General features: G+C 53.5%; 1 protein-coding gene across 3 annotated transcripts in view; it reads right to left on the bottom strand.

The window, feature by feature from the left end:
* Positions 1 to 891: 891 nt before the first annotated feature.
* Positions 892 to 18,193, bottom strand: part of DUS2 (dihydrouridine synthase 2) — a 34,004-nt gene continuing 16,702 nt past the window's right edge. For all 3 annotated transcript variants that reach the window (XM_042231828.2, XM_012190003.5, XM_004015083.6), the window contains 10 exons: positions 16,101 to 16,148; positions 13,504 to 13,569; positions 13,243 to 13,313; positions 11,181 to 11,267; positions 9,703 to 9,871; positions 7,469 to 7,590; positions 6,150 to 6,299; positions 4,732 to 4,819; positions 3,557 to 3,630; positions 892 to 3,321 (listed from right to left, as the gene is read on the bottom strand). In XM_042231828.2, coding sequence (XP_042087762.1) covers positions 3,084 to 3,321; positions 3,557 to 3,630; positions 4,732 to 4,819; positions 6,150 to 6,299; positions 7,469 to 7,590; positions 9,703 to 9,871; positions 11,181 to 11,267; positions 13,243 to 13,313; positions 13,504 to 13,569; positions 16,101 to 16,148 — 1,113 coding nt within the window. In that variant the 3' untranslated portion in view covers positions 892 to 3,083. The remainder of the gene's footprint in view (positions 3,322 to 3,556; positions 3,631 to 4,731; positions 4,820 to 6,149; positions 6,300 to 7,468; positions 7,591 to 9,702; positions 9,872 to 11,180; positions 11,268 to 13,242; positions 13,314 to 13,503; positions 13,570 to 16,100; positions 16,149 to 18,193) is intronic.

Below are 18,193 nucleotides of genomic sequence, written 5' to 3'. Positions count from 1 at the left end.
CCTGTGCAAAACCAGGAGACCCAGGGACCCAGTGCAATAGACAGAACCCCAGACTGGGCCAGGCTCATGGACAGGGATAGTGTGGGTCCCTTCTCCCTCCTGTGTGTATGCCAGTCAGGGCCTGAGATGAGGGAAACCATCCCTTTTGTCAGCTGCCACATGCTTGGCCCTGAGCCCTCATCATTGAAGGCTCTCCTGTGGCCTCTGAGCGATGGTACAGCTTAGCTCAGTCCAGCCCACCTTGTTCCACATTAGGGACAACAGGAGCCTTGGAGAAAAGTCAGAGTTTAGAAAAGTTCTTCCCCTCCATGGCACACATTCCCCACCCCCACCACAAGCTCTTGTTTGACTTTTCCTCTGTGCCTGCTCCCCACGCCAACACCCAGGCTGGCCAGAGGGGCACAAGGACTGCCCTTGAGCAGCTCCCAATCTGGCAGAGGGGATATGACCAGCCAACTACAATCGAGAAAAGTTAGTTGCTTAAGTCAGCACAGGGTGCTGAGAAGATAGGGTCAGCACTTTGTCCTCAAGCGCTAGGCTGTGGAGTTTGGACTTAATCCAGAGGGCAGCGGAGAGCGCTGGAGGAGTTTCTGAGCAGGAATGACACCTGGCAGGACCAAGTGTGCAGAACGGCAGGGGCAAGAGATTCCCCACCCATCACTGCATCTAGTCCAGTCTGTCATAGCCTTCATAAGACCTGCCCCCCTCTTGCTCCCGTGCTCATATTAAAACCATGTGTGGGACTTCCCTGGTGGTCCAATGGTTGAGTTTTCACCTTCCAGTGCCAGGGGTTCGAGTTAGATCCTTGATCAGGGAGCTAAGATCCCACATGCCTCACGTCAAAAAAACAGAATATATATACTAAAAAAAAAAAAGAAAACCCAGAAACAATGCTGTAACAAATTCAATAGAGACTTTTAAAATGATCCACAATCAAAAAAAAATCTTAAAAAAAAAAGCGTCCCCAAAATATGATGCGTTAAGAGTAAGTCCTCAATCAAGGTGGCTGGAATGGATCAGAGAGTGGTTTGGATATCTAAGTAGCCTGAGTTTAAGGTGAGCATAGTGAGCACAGTGGGTGCAGCTTTCAGATCTGATTGGGCCCTCCCAGTTGGTCCCAGGTCTTACGTCTCTCTGAGACCAGGGCAGGCATCACTGAGGAGTGGTAAAGTGAGACCATTTGAGGGGCAACATATTCAACCAGAATTCTGCTGGACATCCTCAGTCAACGAACACACACTAGCCCCCATACTTGCTCACCTGTGACTCACCCTCTCCCCGATACTTTTCCTGGCCCCTGAAAGTCCCCACACTCTAACCTCTGTCTCAGCAGCTGACCTCTACCCCTGCCTTTCCTTGCCCATAGCCCAGAAATAGACCTGACCACTCTAAAGCAGGGACCACGCCCCCTCAAGAAAACCACACTGATGGAAGAAGAGGTCTGAGGACAGAGCCCAGCCCCACCAGAGAAGTGGATCTCCGGACTTGGTACCTGGACCACCAGGGTCCTCCCACAAGCTCTGACAAGCTCAGGATGCCTGGAGGGTCGATCCACTGGGACCTGTCTGTGCTGTTCCAGCTGGGTATGAGGAAAAGCAAACGGGGCATTTTGACTGAAAATAGTTTTTTGTAGGAAAAATGAGAAATAAATTATGCTAAAGTTGGATGGCTGAGACTGAACCAAGCCTCAGTCTGTCTTCTGGGTGGGGCCCCTTCTCTTGAGGCTCTGGCCTGGGAAGTTAGGGCAGCCTCACCATAGAGTGACCCTATTAGCTGCACAGTGCCAGGTGAGACTATTTATCCTCTGGCCTCAGGCAGTAGAACAGCCGATCCCACTGGGAGAAGGGCTCCTGGGCCCAGCAAGGACTAGAAGTGACTCGCCCAAGGTCAAAGAGTGATGGGCTCCTGGAGGCCCTGGTTTCGTGGTATCCTTATCTGCAAACGGAAGAGCAAGTGTGGGTGCAGGGAGGGGCCGCTCCAGGATTGAGGCAGGGGCCTCACCCGCCCAACCCTTGACTCGGGTCCTCAGGGCCAGGAGAACAGACTGGAAATGAGAGGAACAAGGCCTTGACCCAGAGGGGAATCCCCCCGCCAAGCAGACCTCTGAAAGGAGGAGAAGCCGCGTGTGTTTACCGCGGAGGAAGCGGGGGCGGTGCTGGGCAGAGACCTTTGGTCAGAAGGCCCCTCCCAGTTAAGTGGGGGAGGCCCCACAAGACGTGGTAGCCGTTTGTTTGCTTCTCACTGCCAGGAGGAAATTAAAGAGAATCTGCCACTTCCTTCCGACCCAATGGGATGGGATGGTGGGGGCGGAAGGCGGGGGAGCAGTGGCGTGGGCGGGCAATCACAAGGGCCCCAAATTGCTGTCATCAGCAGCCTCTGGTGTCCTCTGCCCAGAGCGGGTGCCTCATAGGTCTGAACTCCAGCTAGCTGGGGTGGGTCACACTGAGCATCCCCCTACCCCGCCACTTGCCTGACCTGGTCCCTTACCAGGGTACCAGATACCCTAACAGTTCCCCTAGATTCCATATCATCTCTCATCAGGAAAGCCAACTGATGGCCAGTGCCTCAGGTTTAGCATCTGCAGAATGGGCCTCGCTCAACTTGAGTCCAGGAGTCCAGTGAGCATTAAAGGTGATATGCCATTCCCCACCTCCATCTAGGATGGGTAGGAGAAATGCTTCAGGAATCCCCAGCTCTACCCAGAGGCTGGAAGCAGACTAATGGCAAGACATCCATCTGTGCGTAAAGAGCCAGGCTGAAGCAGTCAGCCAGGGGTAAGGGTGGTGGGTGTCTTTATTGCACTGTACCAATGTCAGGTTGCAGAGATGCCGCCTGAGAGCTCCTGTTTTCAAAGAAAATACTGAGGTCGCTGGGAACTTGGCTCTGCTGCTCAGACCCACTGAGGGAGATGGACACTCTGGGCACTGCTCGGCCTATGCTCCAGGCTGCTGACCCAAGCCAGAACCTCTTAATTCCTGTCCACCAGGGGCAGAAAATTGTCCAGTGGCATCTGGCTGATGCTCTGCATCCACAGCCATCCTAGGGCCAGGCCCAGGGAGGGGCTGGCCAGGGAGGGACAGTGGTCACCAGCCTTCCAGGGGGCTCTCTTGACCACCTGCCAAGGCTACGAAAGGCTTCTTGCACAGCTCCCCAGGCACGGCTGGCTCCTGAGTTGTGGGGTCCCCAGGGTCCTGGTCAAGGGCCTCCCGCTTGCGCTTGTGCAAGGAGGGGCTCTCCTCACCCAGCCGACCCTCTGGGAGGCCCTGGCTCCGCAGACAAACGATGGCTGCAGCCTGCTCCGCCAGTTTCTTGGACTTGTCCCTGGGTAGACGAGGTAAGGGACAATAAGGCAGGGAGATAGGCAGACTGGTTACAGGCTGAGAGGCTGAGAGGCTTGACTCTATACACCCTTGGCAGAAATTCTGACAAAACTGGGGAAGGGGTCATCACCCAGGGATACCACTGTCTAGGTACACCGGCCCCCCTAACCCTCCCAGGCCAATGCAAGGATCAGGCCCTGCTGCCAAGCCTCATGCCCACTGATGAGAAAACTCACCACAAGGTAGACTGGTACTTTCGTTCAGCAACAGTGACAACAGAAGAGAAGAGGCGATCCAGGGGCCGCTGGACCTGGTACAGAGAGAGCAAAGGAAACAGAGACAGCTGCATGAGAGCCAGAGGGCCAAGCCCTGGAGGCCCACCTGCCAGGATCACAACAAAGGTAGAGAAAAGGAATTACTTTCACCTAGGTCACACGAAGGCTACCTCCATCACATGCTCCTCCCCGGAAGGGCCTGTATGCACCTTCCAGGGAAGAGAGGCAGATACACAGTCAACGACATCCCAGTGTGTCAGGGGTTCCGTCATGGACCTAAGCGAAAGGCCATCACAGCCCTCAACTGCGCATGACTGTGGAGCTTTCTCCCGCTGACATCTGGATAGGCCAGGTCCCCTCGGTGAGGGGGAGTTCACCAGATGGCAAAGGGGTGAGAGGGGACAAGAACAGGGGCACAGAAAGTACACCAGGCAGAGCGACCAGGTGGAGTGGTGGGTGGGCAGCTGAGTGGGCGTGACCTGAAGTGGAAAGACACGTGGGGCACGCGTGCTTTGTGCTGAGGTGGGAGGGCTGGATCCCAAAGGTGCTGGGGAGCTGATGAGGATGTGAGCAAGGGAGACAGAGTCAGATTTGTTTTGGAAAAGTCACTCTGGCAAATGGAGACACCAGGCTCAGAAGATACAAGCTTGGATGTCCACAGGCCAGTTTAGAAGAGACAGAGCAATCTAAACAGGCACGGCCATGGGGACCAAAGGAAGTGAAGCAAGACTATCTCAGTTTCCACTGAGGGGCCCAGATGTGGGGGGCCCAATTCTGTGCCCCATTGGCTGAGGCCTGGTCCAAAAACCCATCAGTCTAACTTTCAGGTTGGATCATCCTTCCTAAGCCAGTCAGCCCTTTCCAGAGATGAGACCCCTGCCCAGGCAATGCCACCAGAAGGGACCAGCCTGAGCACTACTTACTTAAGTCTCTAGTTCGTTTTATGAAAGTGGCCAGAACTAGACAGTAGGGCCACTGTCACCGGGAAGGAACTAGTGGCATTCAGCCCACAGAAGGCAACATCAGGCTCCAGCCAAGTGGCCTGGAGCCCAGGCAGAGCTATGGGTGGGCTGGGGGCCACAGCGGCAGCGGGAGTGCATGGACTGGACGAGGGCAGGACACAGCCAGGAACTCACCGTTTCATACACCGGCTGTGCCAGCTTCTCCCTCCGGCACCACTCCAGCAGGCACATCTTGGGGGTGATCTGGGGTGAATATGCTCGCCTGGAGAGAGGCAGGGAAGGGGTCAGGGCCCACCGACCATCAGCACTGCATTCCTCAGCAGGGGCCTGACTCAGTGCCTGGAGGAGCTGCATGAACTGAGACCACAGACTGCTACCTCAGGACTCCTGCTCCGAGTCCCTGCATCTCCCGCTTCTGTCCCACCTGCAGCTTGGGGCCTGCGTTCTACCTGAAGGGAAGACGAGCTTCAGCTGCTTGGGGAATCACAGTGGGAAGTGTGCGCCAGCCTGGAAAACAGCTTAAACAGCCAAGAAGGGAGGTACCATTTGCCTCTCAAGACAACCTCAGGAGGGAGTGGGTAGGAGTGGGGAGCAAGGTTGTCATACAATGGTCTCAGGCTCTAGCTCCACCCTGATTATGTCCCCTGAGTGTCAGTGGGCACAGTGGACTCTGGCTCCAGAGCCAAGTGGTGACAGGGACGGAAGCACCATATTCCAACTTCCCACCAGGAGCTCTCCCGAGGTATGACTGCCCAACAGTTGAGCCCACATCCCACCTCCCAAGTCCCTGCCAGACAAGACTGACTCCTTGTCTGGGTCTGGGGACCAGAGAAAGGCTCAGATCCTAGGTCACAGAGGATAAGGGCCAGGGCCCCATTTGAAGCTGAGTCACCGGCTGAGGCAATAATTGGCCTGAGGTTACTTCTGCCTACAGACAGCACCACAGGCCTAACAAGGGGCAGTGAAGGGTAGACTGTTCAGCTAGATAAAGGCTCAGGGCCTGAGGCTCTTTTGGAGCTTCTTATGGGCAGCTAATTCCTGAGGACCAAGGTAAAAACCGGGGCTTCCCTGGTGACTCAAATGGTAAAGAATCTGCTTGCAATGCGGGAGACCTGGGTTCAATCCCTGGGTCAGGAAGATCCCCTGTAGAGGAAATGGCAACCCACTCTAGTATTCTTGTCTGGAGAATTCCATGGACAGAGGAGCTTGGTGGGCTACAGTCCATGGGGTCACAAAGAGTCAGACATTACTGAGTGACTAATACTTTCACTACTTTTTCAGGGAGAAAACACATATTTTCAGTAAAAGAAGGGGACAAGTCTCCCCAGATTGAGTTGTGGGAGGGGATGAGTCTGGAAAAAGGTATAGTTTAGTCACCCTTGGGACAGCATGCACACCCTGACAGTACTGCCTGGGCTTTCAGGGTCTGTCTTCTCCAAAGTGCCTTCTTTGGGTTGCTGAAAACTGAGAACAAGCGTCCAGAATAAAGGAGGCCTGTGGTCCCATGGCTTGGCATTAACCAGCCAGCTTGCTGGCCCAGTCAGACCTGAGGACTGGCCCTGGCCCAAGCTGAAGCCAAACTGGAGACCTACCGGTCAAACTTGATGGCCATCTTAATGATACCAGAAGTGTCTTCAGCTGGTTCCTCTGCTTCCTCTGGGCTCCTGGCCAGAAGTTTGGCCCGCCGAGCATCCAGATCTCGTGTCGTCTCCTCATAGAAGGCGCCAAGGCCAAAGGCCTCACTTTGAAGGGATAAGAAGAGTAGGGCAAGCCCCTTAGTGCAGCCAGTGCTCAGGAAACTGCTGCAGAAACCCAGGGCCTGCCACTGAGAAATGTCCCCTACACACACTGGAACACCACCAGGGTTGAGCCATTGGAAGGTGCTTCCTACACCTCCCTGTGATCAGCCTGAACTAGCAGTTGGAGAATGGAGCAGGTGCCCCCTAAGCATGAGCAGTGGAGAGCGGGCTGGGCTGGGTGGAAAAGGTTCCAAAAGTCACTGAAGCCTTTTTTCCAAGGAGGAACACACAGGCAGGTGTCCCCAGCCAGCAGTGGGTAAAGGACCAAGCGCTGGGGGTATGCACAGCCTCATTCTCATGTGGGCCAGTGGGAGGAAGACACGGAGGCCTGACCACTGACTGGTTCCCCACTTCCCACCCTGACCACAGACAGTTAGGCCAAACCTAAAATGAGTTACTACCCAGAGCGACAAGGTACTGAGGTCGAGCTGGTTAAGCCACATGGGAGAGGGACAGACTGAGCACCTCAAGCCCAGGGCGAGGAGGAAGGTTCTGGCAAGGCTCTTCCCTCTGGGAGCATCTTAAGGACTGGAGGCTGCCTGAGGGCGAGCCTGATCCAGAAAGCCTTCTCTGGGGGAAGGAGGGTAAAGACTGCGAACGTGCAGGAGAGACAGCATCCAGGCAGGAGGCCCCATACAAGCACAGGAAGGACAGGCATGAGGCCAGGTTGTGATGGTCACCAAAGTCTACCACCTGAATTGGAGCTCCAGCAGACCTAGAGAACCAAGGGGTGGCCATAGATGGGGTGAAGGTATGGGCACAGGCCGGGGGTTCCATCCTAAGACCCCAAGTCTCCTAACCATTGGATCCTGGTGGCCTGGCATGTGACAGATCTGTGACCAGGAAAGCCCCTTCCTCCCCAGGGATTCCCAAGACCAGCCCTCACCTTCCTCCATCCCACTAGTGCCCTAGTTTCCAAACTTCTGCTGCTGAGATCAGTCCAGGGATGGTAGGTTCTAAAGCTTTGCAAGTACCCCCTTCTGTAAGGCAAAGCTGTATCCCGCAGCATTCTGCAAATCCACCCCCAGGGTCCCCTGGTAGTCAGTTTAGGGCTTAGGGTCAGGTCCGGGGTATGTCTGCATGGACAGATGACACCCCGTTGCCCCTCTCACCAAATTTCCTGGGAAGACTGGGCAGCATGGAGTAACCTTCCCTGGGGTGATTCCAGCTGTTCTCGCAGCATCTGGCACAAGCAGTACTTGGTGTTGGTGTAGTGGTTGTCATACTGCACAGCCTGCAAGAAGAACTGCCGTGAGCCCCCCTACTGCCCAGGCAGGTTCTGAGGCCCGTGCTGCTCTGACAGCGGGAAAAGTGGCTCCAAGGAGGCCTGAGAGGGGCCTGGAGCTGAGGCCCCCACAAAAGAGCCACCTCCACCTTGGCCATCTACTCCTCTGGTTAGTAACACAAGGCTTGAGGGTTGCAGCCAAGGCCCCCAGTCAGGAGAACACTCTACTGGACAGCCTTAGCGAGGTCCAGATGTGCAGGGAGCTGCTCCCACATCAGCTACCACTGAGGACCTGCTGCCAAGCATCTCCCTCCCATGGTGAGGAGCGGGGAACAGCCAAGCACAGGTGTGGCAGGACAAGCCCCAGGACAGGGGTGAGATTCCTCTACTCCTTATAACCCTGGCAGGCACCTGCCACTACCACATCTTAAACACCCTGTCTACAGCTTCCCCCAACGAGGGAAAACCCAGCATCATGGACCAAGCATGTTCACATGTGTTACGAGCTCAACAAATGGGTATCACTACTCAGATGGGGAAATGCAGGCTCAAGGAGGCAAGTCGAGTGCCTGGGGATGCCCAGTGGAAGCTGGCCTGGCTGGGGAGGGCAGGAGAGCAAGGGTCGAAGGGTGCCCCAGCCCCCTAGAACCCACCCCTCCACTGCTCACCCTCTACACTCTTCTAATCCCTCCACCTAGGCTTGTGTCTTCAGGCCTTGCCTCAGTGCGTCACGACAAAGCAGAGACCCAGGGGTAAGTCCCGGCCAGCGGCAAGGCCTTGACTCAGCTTGTTTGGGACAGAGGCACCTGACTGGATCAGAAGCAGCCCTGCCTGTGCTGGAAAGCCACTCCCTTTCTCTGGCCCAACACACCCTCGTGAGGTGCTGCCAAGGGGCGGGCTGGGCAGGAAGGATACCATCACCATTCAGCCAGTGAGAGAGCTTGGCTCTATTGACTATGCCATCCCAGCCACAGGCCACCAGCCAGCCCACCTAGGCTGAGCCCAGCTCCTCACCTCTGGCTGACCTAGGCCATCGGAGAACCTGGTGGTCACTAACCTGGCCAATAGGACATCTGGGACCAAGGGGATGAAGACTGAAGCAGTGAGCAGAAGAGGCTTGAGAACAGAGGCTGCCGGCTCTGGGCACGGGCCTCAGGGCCTCCCCCACCCCCAGCTTGCTCAGCACTGAGGACACCCACATATCATGGCAGCCACAATTGTCCAGGCACGGTCATGGCCGCCTGAGAGTCTGAGAAGCTCCTGACCCCTAGGTGGGTGGCAGCTCCAGGACTGAAGAGGAGGGTGGGAGTCTGTGGACCACTCACTGTCTCTGCTGACAGTCACACACACACAGCTGGTCAGAGAGTCCCACAGGGTGCCAGGGCTGTGCCAATGAGACACAGTAGGTGACAAAAAACTCCTTTATAGGAAATGCCCTGGCACTATCATCACCATCCTGGTGGGAAGAAAAAGCTATTCCCCAAGGAAAGGGTTAAAGTTAGGCTACTTCCTGAGTCAGAGGAAGTAGCCCAACTGGGAATTACATTTTCACTTTTTTTGCTTTCTGGGAATTACAAGAGAAGAGCTTGAGAAGTGATTATGACTGATGGCCAGGTGACACGTCTTTATGGAGAGAATCTGTCAGCAACAGCCACTATGATGTCTATTCCTGGCTGTGGCTGCTGAAGTGCCTACCCACTGGCACTGTCACTGTGCACACAGGAGGCAGAGGGGTGACAGGGACTTAGAGAAAGTTATCATGGGTTAGGGGCCCCAACAGCATCCTGGATCCAGAGGCCCATGCAATGACCCCCACACCTTGGAGGCTTTAAAAGGGGGTGATTGAAGGGCCATGACCCTCTCCCCACCAGCAGCCCACTCTTCACACTGCAGCCAGGAAAACCCACTGCCTCGCGACAAGACAAAGGAAAAGAGAGGAACCACAGGGGCTGCCGGGGGCTTGCCACTGCTACTGCTAAGTCACTTCAGTCGTGTCCGACTCTGTGCGACCCCATAGACACCAGCCCACCAGGCTCCCCCGTGAGACTCACCCAAATCACTTTCTGCAGAAAGCGGGCAGACAGAGAGAAAAGTTTGTTGTGAAAAAGTGTGTAGACGTACATATCTGATGTACTTCTGCATGACCTCTTCCAAGGGCCGTGGACCCTCCCTGAGGAAGATGGACGGGTTCCACATGGCTGCCCGGGCCACCATCACTGAAGAGGCTGCCGTGGCTCGTCGGAAGTCCTCTATATCCAAATACCCTTGGATGTGGTCGTGAGATCCTCCACTGAAAAACAACAGCCGGCGGGGATGGGAGGTTGGTGAAGGGTAGCCCCAGCCTCGTACCAGCATTGTCAGAAACAGGCAACTCCTGGATCTGCCGCTTATTAAGTATGTGGCTTTGGCCAAGCCCTTCAACTATGACAGCTTCGGAGACTGGAGAGCACAACACACCCTGCTGTGGGGCCAGGAACAGTGAGTGAGATGATACAGTATGGCAGCCCAAACTGTGCCTGGCACTTCACAGGTACTCAGGAAGATTACCCTCCCCAGCCCCTCATCCTCAACAGTGACTAAAGCCAGCCCATGTCTGAAGGACAGCTATCTGTACACGGATACAGGGATGACAGGAAAAGCCCCAGGCTGGGGCCCTACCTGCCCACTAATGGCTGGATTAAACCCTAGAAAGGGAACACATCCAGTGCGGTCATGAGAGGAAGGAAGGGAGGCCTGGTGTGGTCGCAGTTTCCCTTCAGGCCATCCTATGGCCGCTTGGAAATTGCTCTTTGTTTCATTAGGAGCCAGGTGGCACCCTCAGCTCAAAGACAGCAGTGTGTGTGGGATGAGGGGTGGAGGAGCTCCCTCAGGTAGCAACAGAGTCTAGGGTCTTGAGTAGCCCCATCCTCTCTCCAAGCCACCACTAACCCACCTTGGCCTGGGCAAAGTGGGCCTGGCTGCCACCACCGCCCCCCACCCCTGCCTTAGCTTCCCACTCCCTGACTCCCGGCAGGCAGGACTTTCGTCAGGGCTTTAGAACCTCTGTTTCCAACCTGCCATTGGGCAGGAACAGGGCTGAGCTGGACTCCCAACTGGCTGACACAGGCCAGCTCCCCAGTAACACCAAGACACTGCTGTCCCACTGCTGAGCCAGCAGGCTGGTCATCAGTCCCTGACCCCTGCCAGGACCTGGGCTTTGGCCTGAGACCTGCCTCCTGCCCCTGAGCCGCGGCTCTCTGTGCTCTGGCATGGATTGCCTCCATAGCCCACACACCTAGCCCTGGGTGACGCCACCTTCCCCGGGGGCCTTTCGGCAGCCTCTTTCTTGCTCTCTCCCTAAACACTTCCACCTCGACCCTTCCATCAGAATGCCCTGGGCCCCTGCCTACCACATACTTACGTCAGCCGCTCACCAGAGGCCAAGGGACATGACGGATACTTTTTAGCCTTGCTCCCAAGTTCATTTTTGCCACATTCTTGTCTTCTTTCCCTGAGGGTCATTTTTTGATGCTATCTCATTCCATTTTCTGTTTGTCAGTTCAAGTCCCTCTGAGTAAAATGAGGCATAAAAGAACAAACAAGGAGGAAGGGAGGCTTACTTGGCTATGACGGGAATGGAGAGGGTTTCGGCGATGGCTTTGATGGCTTCGCAGCTGACAGGGTGCTGGGGCCGCTCCTCTCGCTTCCTTGGTGATAAAGAGATGGGGCTGGGGGCTGAATGCCAAAGGCTGCATCACACTGAGCCCCAGTGACATGAGCCAGACCTGACAGTCCTCCCTGCTGGCCACTCAGGAAGGCTGAGTGGCCAGCAGGGACAGGGCTCCAGGCTACAGGGCATGGCTCTCCCTGACCCCAGCTGCAGGACACGGGCAGCGCAGGTACACACCGAATCCAGCCCTCAGAGGCCCGCAGGTGAGGCGTGGCTATTGGGAGCCGATGAGGGTGGTCACATGGCCACCCCCAACTTCTCCTCGCCTCTGCCGGAGATGAGGGACACTGCCCTAAGAATGCGGGACACTGCCCTAAGAATGAGGGACACTGCTCCTACTGTCCTGGTCTTGCCCTTCCCGGAGGACAGGGAACAGCTGCTGCCGCTCAGACGGGCCACTCCCACACAGCTGCCTGTGCTGAAGTCAAGCTGGGCGGCTGGTCCTGGGGAAAGGCAGCTGGCACGGGCAGGCCACAGACCAGGGCTGCCACCAAGGGTCACGGGGAGGCGGGGCCACAGCCCGAGGCCCCTGAATCTAAGATCAGTTGTAAGAAGTTCCTGTGTATGAGTGAGTGAGTCTTAGGGATGCTAAGGTAAACCCCAACCTGAGCTGTGCTCACGGGTGAACCAGATGGCCGACCAAACAGCCCTTGCCCAGGCCCTATTTACGGTGTCCCTCTGCTATACTCCTCACCCAAAGTGTCAGGGCCCACAGGGCCCAAGAAAGTCCCATCAATCCAATATCCACCTCCACCTTCCCACATCCCTAGCAGCCCAATTCTAACCCATCCTTAACAGCTTTGATAGCCAGAAAGTCCCTCTTTAAACTTGCCCAATTCTGTCTTTCTAGTCTTTCCAACTACTGGGAAAAAGGAATAGCTTTATTTATTCAGGGAACACTATCTGCCAGGCACTATGCCAAGACTGTATATTCACAATCTCATAAAAGCTTCGCGACAACCCTATAAAGCAGAAACTATCTTAATTTCCAAATGAGGGCTGTAGTGCTCAGAGGTTAAATAACTTGTCCAAGGACACACAGCCAACCAGCAGCAGAGCTGGGATTTGAAGCCAGGCATCTGAGCCCAGAGCCTGCTGCCTCTGGAAGGGGTGTGTATGTATAGGTGTGTGGCCTTTAACCTCCCCCTGCTGGCTTCAACACACAGCTCTGCTTTTCTCTGTTTTTATATGTTGAAGTTCTGGGTTCCCATCTCTGAAAATGCTATAATAGACACACCTGCAAGAAATGGGCTGTTCCTATAAGACCCTTGAACTCACAAGGAACATCATTCAGAAGGGAGGTCACTCCAGCCGACATTGGCCAACCTGGGATTTGGTACACAAGTACATCCTGGACACAGGGAGCAAGTTCGACTGGGAAACCAAGGATAGCCTTCAGCAACACCTCAGGTCTCAGCAGAGAACACATTCGCTACAGACCTAAGGACTGTTTAAAGCAGTCCCTGGGACAGCTGGTAGTCCAATGAGGGCAGACAAAAGAGGCGGTGCCTATGGAAGAACAGTGGTCTGCCTGGGGTCATTTGGGAGAAAAGTTAGTGCTGAATGTAGTAGAAAGAAAATGAGATTCAGAGGCAGAGTTCTAATTCCACCACTTCCTGACTGCACGACCCAGTTTTGAGCAAATCACTCGATCTCTAGCATTTGCACATCCTGAGGTAGGGGCATTTCTCCTTCCCTTTGGTGTGTCTGTATCTTTGAAGCTCAGTGCAGTCTCTACCACCCAGTAGATGCTCAATGAATAAAACAAAGAAAAATGCAACCCCAGAAAGGGTTGGACTGCCCTCCAGACTCAGGGGGTGTCAAAGAGCTAAGCAAAGAGCTAGGCTGGGTACATAGAAGAGAAGCTGGTAGGTGCCCAGGGTCTGGTGAAGAAGCATCAAAATGGCTGAGGACCTCCGTGCAAGTCGGTCACTAGCAAGGGGACAACTTACCTCCCGTGAACTGCGATGGCGGCAATGCCGGTCCTCTCTATCCGCTTCACAAGGCTTAGGGTGTCTTCCAGCTGAGGGACGGGGCCACACAGGGTGGTTACTGCAGCCACACAGGGAGCAGCTGCCAGCTCCCAAAGTGGGCTCAGATCTCCCCACTCCTCCAAATCTGACCCGTCCCCTCAAGAATCATTCACACCACCACCACCCCCGACCAACATCTGCAGGGAAAATGGACCTTCAGGTGTAACACACCATCCTTACCGATGGCAGGATGCGAATCTTGCAGGTCACAGGTCTGCGCGTCCCTTTCACAAGAGTGCTGAGGATCTATGGTAGGGGAGAACACAAGAACATCTGCCTCTTCCAGAATAATCACCACAGCTGCTTGTACTGATGAATTTCACTCCAGACCCGTGGAGCCCAGTGGCACAGACACATTTACGTCCATGTATGGGTAAATGTGAATGCATCTGTTGCACACCATCTACATGGAAGCTCAGTGAAGGAAGGAGCTCACCTTTTTTCTCCACTAGAGCCCCAGCCCCAGCAGTCCCTTACCTGGTCCATAGCAGTATACATATATTCAGTAAATGAATGAGTGAGGGAATGAATGTATGGATGGATCTACATCCATGCCTGTGCAGGACACAGTGTGATCCTTTGCTGGGACCAGGATCAGAATCAGCTGGAGAGGATCAGAATCAGCTGGAGAGCCTCAGAAATGCAGCTCCATAGATTCCACCTCTTCTTTCCTGAATGAGGCAGGGCTCAGGGGCAGGGCTTAGGAATGTATGTTTTCAAAAGACTGTGTCCAACATGTCCTCTCCTCAAAATGATTCTGAGGCCTAACACTGGTTGAGAACACATGGCTCACAGCTCCATTCCTGTCTGAAGGCATGAACCCTGAGTGCTGTGCCAGGGTCTGCCAAGTGTAGGAACAAGAGAGCTTAAACAGGTCCTGGGCCCGGTCCTCCCTTTCGGGGAGTCAGATATACAGCAGAGAAACTGGGGAAGGAAAAGACAACATTGTCATCCTACTTAAAAGGGTTTATTTTACACATTAATTGCAAAGGACTCTAAACACTGATCAAGAAAGTCACACAGGAAAGTGTCAGGGAAGTAACAACACCAGACCAAGAGTCAGAGACCAAGAGTCAGAGACCAAGAGAGGGGTAGATGACACGGCATGTCCGTGACCTTACTATCTTTATCTTCTTCCCTCATCAAAAATTTGGGCCAGGAAAGCTAGAGGGAAGGTGATCCCAAGAGCCCTCTTCCAAGAAACTGGATCCCTGTCCAGCAGAGCAGAGGGGACATTGAGGCAGCCATTGCCAGTCTGTTTCTAGACAGGAGAGGGCAGCAGACAGCCAGGTTACAAGAACCAATGAAGGAGGCCTCTCTCAGGGACAGGCTAAGGCAGGGCCCTGCAGGAGACACTGGACCAAGAGGCTAGGCTGTTAGGACAGATCACAGGCAAGACAGGGCCTGCTGGCCCAGGTGCTACTTAAAAATAGTTAAGACAGAAATGAAGTGAGCTTCTGAGGTGAGCTGTGAATTCTGCTGCCTCTTGTGTGCAACGTGCCCAAAGAAGGGCAGTGGTGAAGACAGAGCTAACAGCATAGGTGGGAGAAACCAGGGGGCCAGAGGATAACAGAAATGCCTATATGTACATGTTGTGAAGAAAACCCCCTATTGAGGCCCCTCCCCTAAGGGTGGACACGCACAACTGTCCACACACACTCCAGCCTGCAGAGAGGCATCTGAGGTCATTTTCTGTGCCTATCCATACCCAGGAAAAATGAGAAGGCCCCTAACTCACAAACATGCTGGATTTCCTAGACCCCAGAGACAGTGGGGCTGGAGGAATATACAAGGTTGAGCTGCTGACATGGCAATGGCACCTCTTATCAGTGGTGCCTTATCTCATGTTGTTAGCATGTGGGAAGCATTAGGGGGGCTCATTGGAAAAGACTCTGATGCTGGGTGGGATTGGGGGCAGGAGAAGAAGGGGACGACAGAGGATGAGATGGCTGGATGGCATCACTGACTCGATGGACGTGACTCTGAGTGAACTCCGGGAGTTGGTGATGGACAGGGAGGCCTGGCATGCTGCGATTCATGGGGTCGCAAAGTGTCGGACACAACTGAGCAACTGAACTGAACTGAAGGCCCAGAGACAGAAGTGGGGATGGAGGAGGAAAAGGAAATCAAAGTAGCTAATAGGAACAGCAAGGAGAAAGCTGGTGAACTGACAGAGAAAAGTCAAAGGTGCATGTGGTGTGACAGAAAATGTTACTCCCACATGCCTTGGCAGCTCACAACACTGGGTGGCAAACATCAGTCTGACCCTAACGCCTTGGAAACCTGGCCACCAGAATCACAGGGGAAGGGGACCAGAGGGGACTAATTCAGCTTACCTTGTATGGCCCTAGCTTGGCTTGCTCTCATACAGGTGGTGGACTCTGTCAGTGTGCAGGGGACCCACTGGGAGAGGCCAATACCCTATGCCTTGACACACGTGGCCACCGAGCATGTCCACAACCCACAGTTAGCCTGACCTGTGCTCTCATGATCTTCTCAGAAGGAAGAGAGGCATATAAGGTGGTTCTAAATGAGTCCTCAGGGCCCTTGGCTCTCGGCTGACACATCCCTAGCCCTGGGCTTTTCAGGAGCACCAAGGCTGTTGCAGGATGGCTCAGGAGTTCCTGAATCTGGCTGCATGTCAAAATCACCAGGAAGTATTTTAAAAAATTTCCAGAGTGAGTGACTCTCTCAGTCTCAGGGGAGGGGAGGGAAGGTGCTCCCAACAGCTCTAGCTCACAGGCACGCTTAAGAAACCTCTTAAGGGCAAGACTTACCTTCTCGATTTTGTCAGGATCTGACAGCAGGGCAGCTCCCATTCCTCCCTAAGGAAAAGCACATACAGGGGCTCTTACAGCTGGAGGAGGGCAGCTCCTCCCTGTGGGATGGCAACCTGGCAGCACCTCAGCACCTGCCTCCCAGAAACCAAGGTCCACTGGTGATCAGCACTTCTCCTGCGCAAGCAAGAAAGCAGCAGCATCTGCGCCCACAACACCAGGTATCAGTTTGACGAATTCTAAAAGCCGTCACTCTGATCCCCTTAGCAAGACCAGCAGGTCTACCTGGAAATGGGTTCTAAAAACATCATTTTTCAGCACTGCCCATTTCCTACCAAGGGTTTTAGTGCCTTAATAAACTAAACCCCACCAGCTGCCAAGCCTCTTTAAAAACAAAATGGATTGGTCTTCCTTTGAAAGGAGATCGAATCCACCTTCTTCCTATCCTACCATCACTTGCCACCACTGCCAGCAAAGCCACACAGAGGCACACAATCTGAAGTAATGTCCAGGCCCTGCTCCCCTGCCAGCAACAGTGGCCCCCCGGTCCTGGGCACTCAGACCACTGTCAAACTCTGACAAAATCCCCAACTAATGGAAACCAACAATCCCCAGAGCCACTTAAATCTCAACATGAATAACAGTCATCGTCTCTTGATGGTGAGATTACTGATGATTTTCCTGTTTTTGCTTCTTTTTTTTTTTTTTGTCCTTTTCTATATTATCCAAGTTCTGGACAATGGTATGAATTACTTTAATAACTGGAAGAGGGGGGAATGTTAAAAATCTGAATCCATTCAGAATGAGGTGAAGGGAAGAAAGACAAATCCAGTAAATATATGCTGTCAGTATATAAACTACAAACTAATGAATGCTCACAGAATATGCTCAGGAGGTTTTAAATTTACTTATTACAGTTTAATGTCATGTTTCAGAAATACACATTAGAACCAGAGAGAACGCTGAACTGGTACAGACTGAGTCTGCATTTCAGAGGAGAATGGGATGAGCAGGGCTTCTAGCCCTAGACTACCACAGGCACAACCTTAGAGGCCTCAAGGAAGCCCTGGCCACTCACGCTGGCTCCTCTGTCCCTCACCTCGCACACAATCCAGCCCTTCCTTATGGAATCGCAGAATCTAAACTCTGGTCTCTCTGCTCTGTCCCCAGCAATGGCTTTTCTAACTGGCATTTCTTTCCTTCCTCTCTCCTTCCCTCCCTTCCTTCTTCCCTTTCTATTTAACTTCTTAATTTGCTTTTTTAAATAGGCAACATATTAAAAATCTTAAAGGTTCAAAAGGATGAAGAGTAAGAACTCTCCCTGCTTAGAAGGAGAGAAAACTATTCAATTTATTTTTTTAATATGACTTCCATTTTTGCACCATGAGAAGAGAGCGGATATTCAGCTGGAAGGTACTGGGTACAGCGCACTGGGAGGTATCTGTTCTGATTGGTCAGTGCCAGTGCTGTGACCTTGTTAATTATCTGGAGTAGCACCCCTGCAAGGGAACCTTATTTATTCTGTAAAACCAAAGAAAAACTTAGTTTCTTTCCCCAGGGGAAACAAGTGTCACCAGTTTCTTGTGTATCTTTCCAAATATATAAAAAGAAGTGTAAATATATATATTCATTCCCCACTTCCTGCACAGATATGGTGACACATCATATACAATCCTGTTCCTTGCTTTTTTCATGCCATGATGTCAGGGGGAATATTCCAACCATTTCAGCTCTGCTCCATACACAACTCAGGTGCACAAGGGAATAATTAGAAGGTAGCAAAACAGAGCCTGATGTTTTCAACTCCTTGCGTTCATGCTCAGCCATGTCCAATTCCTTGCCACCCCATGGACTGTATCGCCAGGCTCCTCTGCCCATAGGATTTCCCAGGCAAGAATACTGGAATGGGTTGCCATTTCCTACTCCAGGGGATCCTCCTGCCCCAGGGATTGAATCTGCATCTCCCGCATCTCCTGTGTTGGCAGGCAGGTTCTTTACCACTGAGCCACTTAGGAAGAGACAAGGGCAAACTTCCACAATTCCTTGAAGCAGCCACCCACAAAGGTCCTCTAGTTTTCAAGTATCCCAAGGGC

Source organism: Ovis aries, chromosome 14 (genome assembly GCF_016772045.2).
Source record: "Ovis aries strain OAR_USU_Benz2616 breed Rambouillet chromosome 14, ARS-UI_Ramb_v3.0, whole genome shotgun sequence".
NCBI classification, from domain to species: Eukaryota; Metazoa; Chordata; class Mammalia; order Artiodactyla; family Bovidae; genus Ovis; species Ovis aries.
Note: the sequence above shows the minus strand (reverse complement) of the source record. Positions and strands in the feature narration are given on the sequence as shown.